This window comes from Cervus elaphus, chromosome X (genome assembly GCF_910594005.1).
Source record: "Cervus elaphus chromosome X, mCerEla1.1, whole genome shotgun sequence".
Taxonomy (NCBI): domain Eukaryota; kingdom Metazoa; phylum Chordata; class Mammalia; order Artiodactyla; family Cervidae; genus Cervus; species Cervus elaphus.
In genome coordinates, this window is record NC_057848.1 from 139,176,810 (window position 1) to 139,195,765 (window position 18,956).

Consider the following 18,956-nt stretch of genomic DNA (forward strand, 5'->3'; position numbering starts at 1 on the left):
AGTCCATGTGGTCACAGAATCAGACACAGCTGAGTGACTAACATTTGCCTTGCCATGACCTGGAAGGATACAGATACAAGAGATCTCTGAGGCACCAGTGATGTTGTGATTTCTGACCGGAGTGGTAAATACAAGAAGGTTTACTTTGCAACGATTTTTTAAAATATTAGTTTTACATACTTTGATCTGTATTATTTAAGAAAAAATAAAAAACAAACTTCAAAAGAGGTCAATTAATTGAAAAAGCAATTTGTAAACCAAATGCCCTCAAATTGATACGGCTGGGGTAGTTGAAAGTTATCACCGAGAAATTATCACCTCCACTGAGTACAAATTTTGAAGAGATTGGAAATTTCCTTGCAAATGTGGAATCAATGCTGGCAGTTAAGAATTGGGAATGTTAGCACAAATATCTCCCTACGCTATCCCCAAGATATGATTATAATGGGCAAAGACAGTAAGAAGCAACCTTTAGCTGTCAAGAGACAAACCCCCCAACTGCCATACCATGAAGTATCTGAACAAACTTCTTTTTATTAGTAACAGATCAGTATACAATTATCGGTATACTTCTTTGAAAGAATCTGAAGTGTTGAATGGACAAACCTAGAAGTTAGGGTATGTTTAAAAACAAATCCAAGGATTTAATACCAACACAAAAGGATGAACATATCTGGGAAGCAAAAGGAAAATTCAGGAAAGTTGGGTCCCACATGCATTCCTGCCACCCTCTTCCACACAGACCCTACTAAGACAACTACCCAGACTGCAGGGCACCAGAGTCAGAGTCCTGTGGGTCCTGTGAAACTTCTGGTAAAGAAGGCCAATATGCGATTGCCTGAAGGGCCTGATTGTATGAAATGCAATTAGAACACCAAGAAGGGTTTATAAAACATAAAAAGTTAAAATTTAATAAAATAGTCAAAGTACTGAAAAGGAGAAAGTGTCATTATGACTTGGAGTAGAGTCTGCTATCACCCAGAGGCCACCCTCTTCTTCAAAGAAATGGAGTCCCCTTCCCAAGTGTCAGCAGGACGCACTACCACACAGGTCCCTGCACATGCACCTACCCAAGCCCGTGGGACTAAGCTTGTGTCAGTGACAGATTAGCAAAGGTAACGAGCTCTGGTTCATCTCCTTAGAAGTTGTCTTATACTCTCTTCATTCTATTCCATTAGCCTTGAAATGACTACAGCAGAAAGCCACCTCAGAAACGAGGAGCCAAAAATGATAGATTGGCCCATAAGCCCCAGATTGCCTTCTGACTCCATTCTATTGTGTGACATATACAGGGGAAAACCCCACAATTAATATGTATAATATTATGTTATCTTAAGAGTAATCTATCTATATATGTATATTTGTGCATACACATATACATACATAGTTAAGAGTTGCATATATTTGTATAGCCAAAGGTAATACATGAAAAGAAATCACAATTATAACACATGATGTGACTGTGTAAAACTGAAAGGTAGAGAAGTTAAGCTATTAATGGTATTTTTAACTTTTGTATTGTGAATTGTTATAATGAGCAGGCATTCCATTTTGTTATTTAAATGCCTGATATTCTATGAATAAAGTAAATGTTGCAATCAAATATTATAATCCTGTTAAGGTAGTTCCATGATTAATCAATTCATATTTACAAATAGTTGAAGAACTGAGTAGCCAGACAGGGTATGAGGAAGAAAAGATGGAGAGGACTCTGTCAACTGCATCCAACTTCCAGAAGTCCTGAAAAGATCAGCAATTGGGTAAGTGCTCACAGTCACTAAGGGAGAGACAAAGGGCAAATGCTGGAACTTCTTCCAAAATTAAAAATCTCTAAGCAGGGCAGAGGTTCTCCAACCATCACTGACTCCAAAGAGAAGGGAGGGGGGAGGTGGAGAAGCAAAAGAAAGAAAAGAGCAAAATCACATCATCTATGGTTAACTTTTATTCTGCAACCCAGTGTTAAAAGCAGTATGATTTTAATAATCTGAGACAACATGGTAAGTATTACCTGGGAAGTTTGGGGCTTTTGCAATTTCTATACAAATTTTAAATACCACCATTTGCCACAAATGGATGACAAACAAATCATAATTAAGAATATTTTCCTGTTTATCAGTTCAGTTCAGTCACAGTCGTGTCCAACTGTTTGCGACCCCACGGACTGAAGCACACCAGGCTTCCCTGTCCATCACTAACTCCTGGAGTTTACCCAAACTCATGTCCATCGAGTCGGTGATGCCATCCAACCATCTCATCCTCTGTCGTCCCCTTCTCCTCCTGCCTTCAATATTTCCCAGCGTGTTTATAGTTTATTATAATACCCTGGTTTATTTTATAATAAATATAAATAATACCCTGGTATTATTTATAATACCCTGGTTTATTTATCAATCAATCAATTCAGTCGCTCAGTCGTGTCCAACTCTTTGTGACCCCATGAACCGCAGCATGCCAGGCCCCCCTGTCCATTACCAACTCCCAGAGTCCACCCAAACCTATGTCCATTGAGTCCGTGATGCCATCCAACCATCTCCTCCTCTGTCGTCCCCTTCTCCTCCTGCCCTCAATCTTTCCCAGCATCAAGGTCTTTTCAAATGAGTCATCTCTTTGCATCAGGTAGCCAAAGTATTGGAGTTTCAGCTTCAGCATCAGTCCTTCCAATGAATACCCAGGACTGATCTCCTTTAGGATGGACTGGCTGGATAGCCTTGCAGTCCAAGGGACCCTCAAGAGTCTTCTCCAACACCATAGTTCAAAAGCATCAATTCTTCAGCTCTCAGCTTTCTTTATAATCCAACTCTCACATCCATACACGACCACTGGAAAAACCATAGCCTTGACTAGACATACCTTTGTTGGCAAAGTAATGTCTCTGCTTTTTAATATTCTGTCTAGGGTGGTCATAACTTTCCTTCCAAGGAGTAAGCGTCTTTTAATTTCATGGCTGCAATCACCATCTGCAGTGATTTTGGAGCCCAGAAAAATAAAGTTAGCCACTGTTTCCACTGTTTTCCCATCTATTAATACCTATGTTTTGGCTAAATATAAGCAAACATTCTACTTTACCACTGAGACTCTGTTATAATCCTATGATTTGGTTTAATAGATCTATCATGAAAATAACATTCTTCATAGAATTTAGGTGCCATTACAAACAGCCTTCCTTAAGAGTAGGTCAAGCAATAAGGAACAGATGATTATCTCAGGATAAAGCATAGCTCCTTATAAATTTTTACTCCCCCAACCCTGCTTCTTGCCTATTCTATTTATACACACACCATGAAGAAAGGTGGACAAATACATGGTGTCAAGCATAACCTAGCCCCCAAAACACAACAAATAAAGTTTAGGGCAATATTTCAACACTGCCTTCAGCTTCATCTATTAGATGGTTACTGAAATCCTCTTGAAATTTCCAACTACCTGCCTTTTAGCAGACACAACGCTAAAACTCTAGGTGGTTCACTGACCATGCGCAGCAGGTTTATGCTAAGAAGAGAGTCTCCAAAAGATGAACACACACATTCTAAATACTGCTCTTGTTAATCCATAAGGGGAGCACTGAATACCTCCAAAGCTGCTTCTACTTAATTGGTAGTGTCTCTTAAAGGTTCGTGAATCACTTTCTATATGTATTTTAAATATGCATCTACATCCTTATTTTAAATATCCAAATATCCCAGAAAAGCACAGAAATAGCAGATATGAATTCACACTATGGTTACTAAGGTGGCCTTGCCAACCTGAATGCCTTAATGCTCCACAAGCCTCTAGGTCTGATTCATTCTCTGCTGGTCTCCTCTCTGTGATGCAGGTTCCTACTCTTTCAGAAAGAGAAATGTCTCTGGAAGAGGTATGATAATAATACTTTTTAAAATACTAGCAACCAATCCAAAGTTGCCAAATACATCTTACACAAATACCAAATTATGCACTGAGTAAACAATAATTAGAATCAGCTCTCATTATTCCTCATTTCCTTTTTATTATACTGAATGCTTTCAAAAATACATAATTTCAATTTAAGTTACTGTCAATGCCGTATTACTTTAATGAGGTAAGCATAACTAATTTTATTATGCATCAAAAATATGTTTTAACTCATAACAAGATTGATGAAATTCTACTGTACATAGAGAGAGTTGATAAAATTAAGAACTGTATGTTCTCAGTTTTAAACAACAGGTCTGCACATTTTAAAATATATTTCTTCACCAGCAAAATGTAAACTACATTTGGAATTAACACTACGTGGTTCATCTCTAAAGTTAGACTGAAATGACTAACATATATCAATGAATAAGGGAGAAATTCCAGTTTAGCATTTAAACTCTTATTAATGCATTAATTTATCTATATATGCAAATCCTTATTCACTTGTTTTAATGTCAAAGATACGTATAACCCAGTACCTCAAAATCTGTATCATGAAACAAATGATGGTGACTAATTTTAAGAAAAGGCCAAGAATTTTGCTAAATCATATCTTGCTCATGATTAAGAAAACAACAAATTTGTGTTGGTTTCAAGTGAGCAACTAAATCATGCACTACTCAGAAGTTTGTCTGCCAAGAAATACATAGAGCAGACACTTCTGTGGCAGCTTCAGAGCCAAGGCCACTGAACCTTCTGAACACCAGGCAACAGGGAGTGTGCTGGAACTCAGCTCCTATTGTCGCTGCTGCTGCTGCTAAGTCACTTCAGTCGTGTCCGACTCTGTGTGACCCCATAGACGGCAGCCCACCAGGCTCCCCTGTCCCTGGGATTTTCCAGGCAAGAACACTGGAGTGGGGTGCCATTGCCTTCTCTGCCTATTGTCCTTAGAACCACATTAACTATGTTTTTTGTAAAGACAATCACATTTCATATGAAAAGGGGATGATATTCAAAATGTTCATTTTTTAATATCAATGAACCATACACTCTAAAAGGGAGATGTATGTTAATTTGTTGTTTAAGGGACTGACAATGAGCTTGCCTGATTGTAATGTAAATGCCTCACATTAAACTGTTGACTGCTGAGACATTCCCTTCGAAGACATCCATTTGAAATAAATAAACTGCCAGCCTCCCAAGAGATGCAGAGCCAGGCTGCTGTACCCATGAACTTCTCCTTCTTAGAAAGTTCTGGTTGACCTAGATAACCGACCAGACAGACCACTAGTTTTTCCTCTCCTGAGCTTTAATTCCCACACTTATATTTTAAATTCACCAATGAAGAGTGAATGTACAAAACCCTAGGTATCCCACCCGAGATCCTAATAAAGGCAGAACTCAGACCTTTGCTCAATTGCTCCCCATCTCCACCCACCCCCCACCTCAATGCATGGCCCTAGGCAAGCCAGGTACGCTCTATGAGTAAAAGACCTTGTTTTTCAAAGTTCCCTGATGGCTGTTGCTGAGGTATATCTTATGACCACAATAGGAACCAAAAAGCCAGGTCCAGCCACAATATTGGTTCTGAAAGAGGAAATGTCTGTGGGGGCTACCATAAGCACTAAGGGACCAGGTTGAGTGCCTCCAGGATTCCTAGCCAATAGTATCATTATTGACACGCTGAGACGGACCCAAAACAAAATACTACCAGATGCTTAGAACTCTGACTACGACAGCATTTAGTTCTTTAGTTATTAGGTCCTGACTGGCTCCAAGGTCCAGTAGGAGTTATCAGGGCAGGCCAGGTATAGCACATGAGTACTTAGGACAGTGCCTGGTTACCAACCAGCCAAAAATTGTTTCAAGATTTTATACACTGGTGAGGATATACAAGCTGACTAGTAGTCTTCATTTCAGTTCAACCTCATCTACCAAATATCCCTGTGTCATTCTTATTGTATATTCCTAAATGGCCTCTCATTTTAAACAAAACCTGTGGTTTAACTTGTATTAAAACATCAAAATCTTCCTATTCATGTAATCAATTATACATTACTACATGATGTATCATAACTCAATTTTACTCAGGTTTCTTACTAAACTGACCATGTTACAGCAATAAAATCCTAGAACTTGAAAAGTTAAAGGGAATCAAAGTTGCGTGACAGCGATAACAAGACTTGATCTCAAAATGTTGGTTCTCTCACTCTACAAATGGGTGACGGTCTAAAAGATAAACATAGTAGCACTTCAATTTCCTCCACTATGAATTTCGCATTATACTTTACAATATAGGTATCTTAAATAGATTAAGTTAAATAATGTATTGGTAAACTAAACCAAACTTACTCTAAAAGAAAGATGGGTATTTTGTCTAAAGATCTCACAGCAATACCATTTTCTAGTGGTAATTTTATTTCCTAACAAATGTTTAAGTGTTCCACTGTTTACTCTTTCTAAATAGGAGTTTCCTTTATTCATTCTTTTTAGATCCAGTGCTTCACAAACTTTACTGTGCACATGAATGACCTGGTACGTACACACACACACACACACACACACACACACACAGATTTCTTAGATCTAGGGTGGACCTGAAATTCCGGCTGTCAAACAACCTCAGTTTCTGTCCCCAGACCAGCAACCTCAGCATCAAATGGGAAACTGGTACACATGCCACTTGCAAGCCCCATTCAAGACTGAAATAAATCAGTAACTCTGGGGATGAGGTTCAGAAACTGTTTTAACAAGTCCTCCAAGAGTCAAATGCAGGGTAACGTTTGACAATCTAGAGCTGCTGCTGCTAAGTCGCTTCAGTCGTGTCCGACTCTGTGCGACCCCATAGACGGCAGCCCACCAGGCTCCCCCGTCCCTGGGATTCTCCAGGCAAGAACACTGGAGTGGGTTGCCATTTCCTTCTCCAATGCATGAAAGTGAAAAGTGAAAGAGAAGTTGCTCAGTCGTGTCTGACTCTTCGCGACCCCATGGACTGCAGCCTACCAGGCTCCTCCGTCCATGGGATTTTCCAGGCAAGAGTAATTGCCTGGAAATTATTACTAGTAATTGTCTAGTAATTCCAGATTCCAGTAAAGAATCTGCCTGCAATGCGGAAGACACAGGTTCCATCTCTGGGTGGGGAATATTCCTTGGAGAAGGAAATGACAACCCACTTCAGTATTCCTGCCTGGAGAATCCCATGGACAGAAGAGCCTGGCAGGCTTCAGTCCATGGGGTCATGAAGAGTTGGACACAACTGAGAATGCACACATATGCAGTTTTTAAAACTCCTGAGGTGATTCTAGTGTTCAGACAAAAGAACCACTTTCTAGAAGAAAACAGCTGATATCTGAATAGCACATTCACATATCTTTTTGATAAATAAGTCACTTAGATTTCTTTTATTCATTTTCAGTGATTCATGTTAGCTCTCTTACAGAAGAGCTGATCATATGCACTATGGGAAACAAGATAAGGAGTTAACAAGGCATTAGTAAAAGGATTTGCCAGTATTAAAGTTCCAGGGAATATTTCTTTGTATATGGACAACGCTTTTATAGCCCATTTATGATTTTTGAAGTTTCTAAATTAGTTTCAAAAGCTCTACCTTATCTCAAACCCGCTGAAGGTTGAAATGGAGTTTAAGGTAAGGGAAGAAGGGTGGGGAAATCTAGTGGAGAATAAATGAGTCTCAAGGCTGAAAGGAAACATACAACAACAAAAAGACAAGAAAACCATCATCATCAAATATATGACTCTCCTCTTTCTAGAGGCTGTTTTCAGGTCTCCTAACATCTTGTTTGCTGACTAGACATCAACACAGTGTAACAGCGAAACCTATTCATACCTCTCTTAGAGGCAATTGTTCCACCATCCAAGAAGCCATCAAGTTCACAAAGCATTTACTGAAACTCTTTCCTTCCGCACCCTGTGAATGTGGTCTGAGCTTTCATTACCTTTAAGGCATTCATGGAGAAGTTATTCATGATTTTTATTTGTGAGCTCAAAGGTACACCTTACTTAATGCTTTTGGCAAAATCCAAATTTGTGGACTAGAGCAAAGTAAAGTTAAACTTCTATAAACAAGGTCAGTAATGTACAAAAAGACAGAAGTATCCCAGGATGGAGGCACAGAGTTCAGTTCTTGATAGAAGTCTAAAGCAATGCCATTAAAAGAAGCTGCTGTTGTTTTTTAAATGTCAACAAAAGATGGACTGCTAGCATTAAAAGAGAAAAATAGTCTGAGAGGTATACCTTAGGTAATTTTATCCATCAACATATGTGAGAAAGGGACATGGAAGCTGGAGCTCAGAACTCAACAAGCTGGGTCCTGGATCCACCACACTTTTCCTTGGATGCAACATTTCAGTACATCTGTATCTCACTCTTCTAATTCTTAATGCATGAATCAATCCTTTGACTATGAATATACTACATAATCACCTCACTAAAAGTTAATAAATTATCACATGGAGTACATACTCATTTTTAGTATACAATTCACTCTACACCATAAACTTTTTTTTTTTCAAAACACACTTCATTGCTCTATACATTCACTGTTCGCCATCTGGCAAGTCAAATCATCTCAAGGTATAATGTAAAAGTGAAATTTCTGGTCCTACATCTTAAGAAATCCAGAAACATGGCTTAACCTAGATGTATTTTAATTTCCTTGAACCTGTCAAAGGAACATGTAACAAAATCATATTGTCTGGAAACTTGTTACGCTGATGTTTCTCATTTTCATTAAATACTAACCTGGCATTTCCTTTGTGCCAGTTCCTGTACAATAACACAATAATAATCAACTCAACAAGTTTCCCGTTATTAGAGAATAGACAGGTTCTGCTAGGACCCCCATTTTACAGATGAGAGAATCGAGAGACTCAGAAGATTACCTAACTTCACCAAAGTTAACAGAGCCAGTACTCAAATCCAGGCAGCCTAGCCCCAGAGTATATGCTGGCAGCCACTATCACACTGTTTCTCATGAAAGCAACATTGCATTTGGAACTTAAAAATACATGTTATGTCCAAAGTCATTAGTTTAGATATCTTTCTTTTTAACATTTTATAATAGTGTAGAATATAAACCTATTATTCTTCACTGTCAGATACAAAGGAATCTACATTTAAATGTCTTACCAGTTATTTCCGCTATCGTAGAAAAGAACATGAGTGAAAAGTGATACAGATTTAGATGACTTGAAGCTGAGACGGCAGGTGAGTGAAGCATTAATTCCAAGGGAAGAGCCCACAATGACTCTGCCTTTTGGAAAACTCACAGAAAGAGGCTGAATCTCATTACCATCAAGAAGCTTTGCTGGGGATATGCGGACACTTAAAGCTGAATTCCTGTTTAAAATTAAAAAAAAAAAAATTAGCTCAAAGTATGTGCAAGTAATTGGGTTTAAATGTGCTTTCCTCTGTTTTTTGAATCATCAGAAAAATTAAAACAAATATTTACAATAACATGCCCAACTCCTAAATATATTTTTATATCATTCCTCATTTTCCGGTCACAATATAAGTAAAATTGATAATATGATAATCTGCATGAGATGATGAAAAATTCCTTTTGTCCTCTCGGGATTAAAAAACAGTTTAAATGCCTGATCAAATACAATGTGCTTTTAATCACAACCATGATAAAAACAGTATTGTCTTAAATATGTCCTAATAAAAATTTACTAAAAATCATCCCTTTAATAGCTAAAGCTTTATTGGATGTAGACTAAGTATTATTAACAAATACACATACCTATTTTTAAACTGCATACAGTTAAGCACTGTACATATATGACATGAATAATTTTCAATCATTACCATTAAAATATTCTATTAATACTTAACATTCACATATTTCATGATATACTATATACTATACATTTCATTAATACTATATGTACTATATACTATACTAAGACTATATACTAATCCTAATTATACTAATATGTACTATACTATATATACTAATATACTATACAGTATACTATACACTATATTTCATTATATACTATAATTTAGCCAGTCTAAAAGTGTTTGTGGTTTTTAATAGCATAGTATATAGTATCCACTTCTTTTTATTTGTAGATAAATAAAAGGTTTCTAAATAAATAAAATTTATAAATATAAATAAAAAATAAATAATTATATAATATATAATATACATAAATAAAATTACAAAATATAAAATAAAAATAAAATATAAATAAAAACATATATAATATATATTACATTATATATATTTATAAATATATAAATATATATTATATAATATATATAAAAATTAAAATTATATTATATATAATATTTATATATAATATATATAAATATAAATAAAAAATTTATAAATAAATAAAAGGTTTATTTATTTATTTCTTTTTAGCTATGCTCGGTCTTGGTTGCTGTGTGGGCTTTCTCTAGGTGTGAAGGGTGAGTCCCTCTCCAGATGAGGTGTGTGAGCTTCTCATTGTGGTGGCTTCTCTTGCTGCACACAGCATGTGCTCTGGGTGTACAGGCCTCAATAGCTGCAGCCGTGGGTTCTAGTGCACTGGCTCAGTAGCTGTGGCACATGGGCTTAACTGCTCTGCGGCATGTGGGATCTTCCGGTACCAGGGATCAAACCCGTGTCCTGTATATTGCAAGGTGAATTCTTAACCACTGGACCACCAGGGAAGCCCTATTATTCACTTCTAACTTTAATTAATACCTGATAACTTTTAGCTGTCAATAAATATTTCACCGTATTACTTTGCTTTATTATATATGCAGGTTCCTATAGCAAATAAGACATGTTATCAAATGTGAATCCTATTTCCCTAGTATTTTAATTAGAATGATTATTCAGCTAATTAACTAGAAAAAGTAAAACAAGCTCTCAACTTCAACTAGTTTAAACTCATATGGTTCATGGGATAAAACATGAAAAAGCAGTTTATAAATCAGGTTTGAGCCCAATTCTGTTGCTAATTAACTTAATGTCTTTGGATAAGTCATTAACACTATTAGTTTTATTGCATATATAATAAAAAAAGGTTACATCATCTCTACAGTCCCTTTTACATGTTCATTTCATTATATCATGTTAATATTCTGATTTTAACTTGAAGTAGTTTTAAAATTGATACCATTATACATTAATTCAAAAGTTGAAAGAGCAAAGATTAATTCATATATGAGACAATGTTTGTTGACCAAAAAAAAGTAATTTCTAGCACAATATAATTCAAGTCATTTCTATTTCCTATTCAAGCAACAGAGTTTAATATCTACTTATAAGATCGAATCTTGAAAATATTGTGAATCCGAGTTGCCAAGTTAATGTTCAAGAACTATACTCTCTCACAAAATGGCATTTAGAGCAATTCCCTGAGGCACAAGTAAGCACTCATCATATCCTGTAAGCCAAACGTTAGAAGCTAATGGCCATTCTATGCTTTTCAACTTCGATGATTTTCATTAATTTCCGTCACACTCGGAACTTGTTTTCTTTGGATCTCAGAATGATTAACTGCAAAATAAAGTTTTGAACTAGAGAAGCTCTGAGGTGGGTCTAAGATTTGGTAGTTTACGAAAATAATGGTACACAAATCCCCACAATTTATATATTTTTAACATGTCAACTGACCACTCTTTACATCTATTTCTTTATATCTATGGACAGGCATATATTTTTAAATATAAATTTGTTTCATCGTCCTTTTTTGTAATTTTATACACAGGGTATCAATATATGCAGCCTTCTTTGACTTTCTTTTAATGAATTTCAGTATTTTGTTTTCTAAGATTCCTAATACAGTTGTCTTATTAAAATTCCTCCACATCACAGATATAGAATATTCATTCACGTGCATATATATCACAAATTAATTATACCCTCATATGTCACTGGACATTTGTGTAGTTCCCAGATTTCACTATTCTGAATAATGCAACTATGAATAATTTCAAACATACCTTGTAGTACACATGTGCAAGAGTTTTAAGTATAGTTGATTTTCAATGTTATATTGTTTTCAGATGTACAGCATACTGATTCAACTCTTATGTTATTATAAAATATTAGTTATATTCCCTGTGTTGTAAAATATATCTTTGTAGCTTATTTATTTTATACATAGTGGTTTGTACCTTTTAATCCACTTCCCTTATCTTGACCCTTCCCCATTACTATTTTTTTCCTCTGTATCTATAAATCTGTTTCTCTTTTGTTATATTCATTTGTTTCATTTTTTAGATTCTACACATAAGTGAAAACACACAGTACCTGTCTTTGTCTGACTTACTTCACTAAGCATAAAACCTTCCAGGCCCATCCATGTTTGTTGTGAATGGTAAAATTAATTCTTTTTTAGGGCCAAATAATATTCCATTGAATATGTAGAATATATACACATCTTCTTTATCCATTAGTCCATCGATGGGCACTCAGGTTGCTCCCATACCTTGGCTATTGTAAATAATGTTGCTATGAACACTGGGGTGCGTGTATCTTTTTGAATTAGCGTTTTTGTTTTCTTTGGATATATACCCAGACGTAGAATTACTGGATCGTATGATAGCTCTATTTTTAATTTTTTGAGGACCCGTCATGCTGTGTGCCATAGTGGCTGCAGCAATGTCCACTCCCACCAACAGTGAACTAGAGTTCCCTTTTCTCCATATCCTCGGCAACATTTATTATTCATTGCCTTTGTGACAACAGCCATTCTGATAAGTGTGAGGTGACACCTCATTGTGGTTTAGATTTGCATTTCCCTGATGCATTTTTCTTGTATATACTGTGAAATGGAAATGTTGGGCTGTGAAATATGCAGATATTATACCTTACATAGTATCATCTACTGTGTTCTTACTCACTGATACTCTAGCTGGTAGCCCGACTTCCTAATGATTGCCTATCCAAGACAAACAAAATGATATCTTGCTGTAGTCACTAATTCTCACTTTCAAGTTTACAAAGAGGTCAATTACTGTATATTTTTTCATGAGTTTTCTATTTTATCTGTGAAATATCTATTGAAACTTTTAGTCAACATTTCTGCTATTTGATATTTTTCTGATTAATTCTTATCAGTTATTTATTTTACTGTTAGCATAATTTTAAGTCATGCTTAAGAAATCTTTCTCTACCCACAGACATTAAAATTGTTTTCTCTTTTTTTACATTTTGCCTTTTAATCGATGTGTAGTGGATTTTCATGTATTAAGTAGACAGGAATCCAGTTTGAACTATTTCATACAGTTAATTATCTCAGCACCATTTATTGAATAGTAACCTTTTTTCTCCAAAGATCTATACTGCCTTTGTCATATATTCAGTATCTGTCCATGTGTGGGCCGTTTTCAAGTCTACTGGATTCCTTTGCTCATTTAATCTATCACTGCACACTGTCACATCGATTCACTCTTGGTATTTGGGCAGGCAAGCCTTTCTCACCTTCTTCTTCTTCTTCAGGGGTGGTGTGGCTATTCTTGACCCTTGATTTTTCCATATAAGATTTAGAATTTACTTGTCAATCTTGATAAAAATTTTTATTTGAATTTTTATTGCAGTTACATGAAAAATCTAAGTTGATTTGTGGAGAACTGTGCTTTTTACAATCCTGAATATTAAATCTTCATTTATTTATGAGTTCTTCAATTTAAGATTTATAATTTTCTCCATATAGTCACATACAATTCTTCCTATTACTTCAATTGTTAATGTTTTTAAGGATAGTAGTTTTACAGTTGCATGTTCTAAATGTTGTGTGCTGAAATACTACTGAACTTTAAATATTGGACTTACATTTGTTTATCTTGATAAATGATCTTCATAGCTTTAAATAACTGTGTATACATTCTTTTCATTTCCTATATAGAAATCTCCTAATCAACAGCTAATGCTGGTTCTGAAGCTTATTTTTCTATCCTCACATATTTTATTTCTCTTAACTTCTGGCATGGACTAGGTTCTCTAGTAAAACATGTTAGAGAGACAGTGATAATAGGCATCCTTGCCTTTTTTATTTTATTTAAAGGCAATTTATTTATATTCCAGTATCCATAATAATGTCTCCTCTAGGTTTATGACAGAAAACTTTGTCAACTTAAATAACTTCTCTTTTATTACTGTTTAAGAGTTTTATGATAAATTATTTTTTGAATTTTGTCAAATGCTTTTTTTTCTGCATCTATGGAAATGATCATAATAACTATTTTAATGTAATGTAAATCAATATTTTAACTTGATAGTTCTCAACTAGGAATGGTTTTGCTCCCAAGGAGAAATGTAGCAATGTGTGGAGACATTTTATTATTATTATTTTTTTCTTTCACAACTGCAGGGTTAGAGGGGGAGGCTACTTAATATCCTACAAAGTATAGGATAGACTTTAATTAAAAAAAGGAATTATTATCCTCAAAATATCAACAGCTCTGAAGTTGAGAAAACCCACTTTATTTTAATCTTTTTTGTCCTTATATTTCATACATACTTTTTAAAATAGGAAGTTGGAATTTTTTCTTATTTACTCTAAGAGCCTCTGTCTTTTAATTGGTCAGTTTATTTACATTCCACTGCATTACTCAACTATTTTGAGTTTTTGCCATCATTTTTGTTTTGGTTTCCCCTTCATTTAAAAAGTGTGTTTCTCTTGTAAAGTTAACTGAAGTTTTGTTTGTTTCTATGTTTAGGTTTAATGGATGCCCTTAAAATTTAACCTTACATGCTTTATTTTAAAATTTCTAAAAGATATATTTGGTTCATTTTCCAATCTACATTACACAATCCCATGTTAGTTACTAATTTTTATAATGCTATCTTTTATTTTTTAACAAAATATTTATACTTTATATCTGATAAATCCAATATCTGAATTACTTAAGAGTCTAAATCTTAAGACTGTTTGTGCTGACTCTAAGTTATGGTGTCTTCCCTCCTGGTGAGTTTTGTCATGCTTGACACTGTGCTCCTGTCTGGCTGTTAGCAATCTATGAAAACTGAAATATAGGCCAAAATTGAGGATGGCTTCATTTTGAGTAGAAATTCCTGTTCATTTTATGAACAGGAGTATCAATATCATTTGGAAACTTATTAGGAATATGAATTATTATATCCCATTCCAGGCTTACTGAATCATAAATTCTAGACATAGGATCTAATAACCTCTGCTTTTGAAAAATCCATTAGAAAATATATATCTCAGAATTTTCGGATGGATTTTTCAAAAGCAGAGGTTTTATATATATACACACACACACACACACACACACACACACATATCTCAAAGTTTAAGAACCACTGATCTAGAGAAGATTTGCTTGTTCCTACTGAAAGATAGAAGGACTTACTGACATGGAATCATTTTAGCCTCTTCCAGTGTCCCTGGATTAATCCAGGGATCTGAGATTCAGTTTTCCTATCTTGAAATTGTCTTAAGATTTAGAAACAAGCCTGCATTTGGTATGTTGATCCAGTTCACCACTCCTACTCTGGTTTCAGCTTATAAGTATGTATGTTTTGGTTTGCTCTCAGTCCTTTAGAGACCTCTCATGCTTCTCAGTATTCCAACAGTTTTATACACACACACATACAGGCTCTATCTGTTTTGTAATATGAGGACTCATAATGTATCTAGTCCAATAGAGTACTGGGGCTTGAGCTGCTTATCAATTTTTTAAAAATGCAAACAGGTAACATTTCTCTATAGCATGTGCACTATGACAGGTAGAATTCTGTGATGGCCACCAAGAGTTCTGTTCCTTGGTGTACAAACTGCATAATTCCCATTCCTTGGGTGGCAGATGAATATAAATATAAATATAATATATTTATATATTATAAATATGATGAGACACTACTTTGATGATTAAGTTATGCTATATGGCAATAGTAAAGGGACCTTCCATATGTAATGAAGATCCCTAGCTAATGGAATTTGAGTAAGCAAAAGGGACGCAATCATGGGTGAATCAAATTTAATCAGGTGAGAGACAAAAGTCAAAGAGATGGTGTACTTCTGGCTTTGAATGAGTTAAATACCACGTTGTAAGAAGGGAACCACATGTCTAGGACTTGAGGGTGGCCCATAAGAGCTGAGAGTTGCCCAAGCAAACAGCCAGCAAAAAAAATGATGTCTGAGTCCTACAACTACAAGGATTAATTCTGCCAACTTGGAGGAGTACTGAGTCACAGATGACGTGCTGCTATAGTCCACACCCTGATTTCTGCCTACTGAGATCTTGAGCAGTGAACACTAAACTAACCTGGACTACTGACCACCAATGAAACTTGACAACAAGTTCATGTTTTAAAAGGCACTAGATCTGTAATTGGTCATAGAATAAAAGAAAAGTAATACACTGAAGTTTTAAACTTGCTTCTTAAATCACAAAATTAGACATATCAAAAATTTTTATAGAAAATTTAAAAGCTGAGATAACTAAATGAGCTCTTGGGGGTATTTTTAATTTAAATGTACAGTTAAATATTTTAAAAGTTCACTGCATCTATAGAAACAGTCAGACATTGCTCATGACTCATGTAACGCAGACAGAAACAAAAAAGTACTTGAAGAAGATGTGGTAAATTCACATTAGGTGTTTACCTGAAATAGTTCTGAGGTAAAATGTTGACATCCATCACAGCTGGTACATCCAAAGGAACAGGAGTAAAAAATATGAAAGGAGGAACAAATAATAACTTAGGTGATTTTATCTCTCCAAGCAGATGTAACATTCGATAGCAAACTGGATTATCATTTAAACGCATAGGGATATCAGCTGTGTATTCTCCAGGCTGTTCTAATGAAAGAAAAACATTTTTAAAGTATTTTAGATTAGTGCACACACAGTAAAAATTTTATATAATTTAAATCTTACTAAATATTAAGATGTACTATGAAGTTACGGTTTAGTGGAGCCGAATAGATTGCCTGGAAACTGAATTTATCCTGCTAAGGAACTTAAGACATGTAATGAGGTGTCACGGAAATTTAACTCTTTTAAAGAACACTCTGTGTAGAAATAGAGCATGTTCCCTTAAAACAGATTTTCATTATTATGGGAAAATACATATACCTTGGGGACAGAGTACAACAGGACTTCTATTTTTTAATTGCTTTCTGTGCCTTAACAGGAGCTACCCATCACTTTAGTATAGGCAGTATGAAGATGAGGTCAGATAACTGCCATAAGGATCTTAGGGGTCTACTGAGAAAAGGACATGCTGAGAGGAAACGAACAAGCTTTCTCTCAGATTTTTAGGTCTATGAAAGGCTGTTAGGATTGACTGGCTAATCTCATCTGATAGGAAAAAATAGGAAATTACCACGTGGCAACTCACAGGAGGAAAGGCAGTTTGTGCTGGAGAAGAGGGCTCAGCACAGAGGCAGCGGGCTGGGCTCAGACAACAGGTGCCACCACGGCAAGGTGCCAATGTCTTTCAAGATTCAAATCTCCAAACGTAAAGCTCATAGGCAGAAAAGTATGATCTTGTGAGTGTGAACTCAATGTTCTATTTTAGAATTCAAAAACTTACTGAATTCTGAATTTGGAATAAGCTGCTTTGAGTTGACTTCTGGGTTTCAGAAAATTTAAAGGTTTCTGGGATAATGGAGCATGAGGCTCCTTATATAATCTAAGACTACTGTGGCTTCAATAATACATGTTTTTAAGCCCAGGTATGCCTTCTCTCTCATCTGAGAGGTAAGTTATTTAAAAGTGTTATAGGCATGCTTAAATTTTTTAAGAGTTAGGATTGTATCTTATGGAGGGAACCAACAGGTTTGACTGCATGGACTCAGTCCCACACTGAAAAAAAAGTCAAATGGAAATTTTTCTTATTTCCATCTAAATGATCCAGACCACTTCATCTGGATATAAATGTTCATTAGGGACATAAAGGAAAAGCTCTGAATAGAAATACAGACGGTAGCTTTGGCTGGACTAGTTTCTATGCTATTTCTTTTAGTACCAAGACACATTAGAAACTAAGAAGAAATTCACAGAAATATCCAACAAGACCTAAAAGTTTTACAAAGTAAACTTTAGATTGCAGGAAATATTTGATGCTTTCTATCATATTTTCAGAGTTCTAAACAAAAGGAATAAAAAATAAAAAGACTGTTAAAGTCTACTAATCGCAGTATCTGATGTATTCTCTCTCACCTATAAATCTACACTGAATATACAAGGCCAGGACAAAAGGTATGCTGGATGTAGATTTACTGCAACATTGTCTTACAGAATATTACTGAGAGCGAACACACAGCTTAATGAATTCTCAAGACCTTAAAAGTGGTAACAGGTTCTTAGACTGCCTTTTCTACTGTTAACATAGCTAATAACGGGTATTAGACTACCAGTAGTGTAAAATATGGCAGTGTCTGAGAGATCCCAATGCAAGTGATTTACTGAGGGAGAGCTCTCAGGAGGAACCTGTGGGTAAAGGAGGGAAGCAGATAGGGAAGGGCAAGAAGCTATGAGAAGGGGTAGTTCTAGAATACAGACTCAACCTGATCTCATGGGGTCAGATGGGGTGCGGGGAGGAGGGAGTGGGTTGGGTGAGCTGATAGTAACCAACAGTAGTGTGTTGGTTTGACTTAATTTCCTAGGTATCTGTGCATGAGGCATCTTCCTCTAGCCAAGGGCAATACCCTGGAGGAGGGGACAAACACCCACAACTGAGAAAGGGATGGAAAAGCCCATCAATGGGAATCTGGATAGACCCAAACAGCACATACAAGAGCCTATAATCCTAACATTGCTTCATAAGTAAGAATGATTAGGAAGAAAAACATAGGTTACTATAATACCCCTTTACTTAGAAAAATATTATGGAAATAACATGTGGTATGCTTCAGACTGTGGTATATAAACTATAAAGGTATTTAAGCAGATGCTGCCAACTAGGGACAAATACTAGTATAGACTTCTTGCAAAAGAGGAAAGAAACCATTATAGATATCTTTCAAACACCGTCCTTCTGTTCTGTGCTCCTGTCTGCTAAAAAAAAAATTAGATGTCAATACCCTCAGTTCCTAAAGCTCATTATCTGAAAAATTCGGTGGTAATGTAACAGGGATTCTCCTGTT

General features: G+C 35.6%; 1 protein-coding gene across 1 annotated transcript in view; it reads right to left on the reverse strand.

The window, feature by feature from the left end:
* Positions 1 to 18,956, reverse strand: part of CFAP47 (cilia and flagella associated protein 47) — a 479,971-nt gene that overhangs the window by 330,336 nt on the left and 130,679 nt on the right. Inside the window, exons 25-26 of the mRNA XM_043897451.1 lie at positions 16,470 to 16,665; positions 9,022 to 9,231 (exon numbers count right to left, since the gene is read on the reverse strand). Coding sequence (XP_043753386.1) covers positions 9,022 to 9,231; positions 16,470 to 16,665 — 406 coding nt within the window. The remainder of the gene's footprint in view (positions 1 to 9,021; positions 9,232 to 16,469; positions 16,666 to 18,956) is intronic.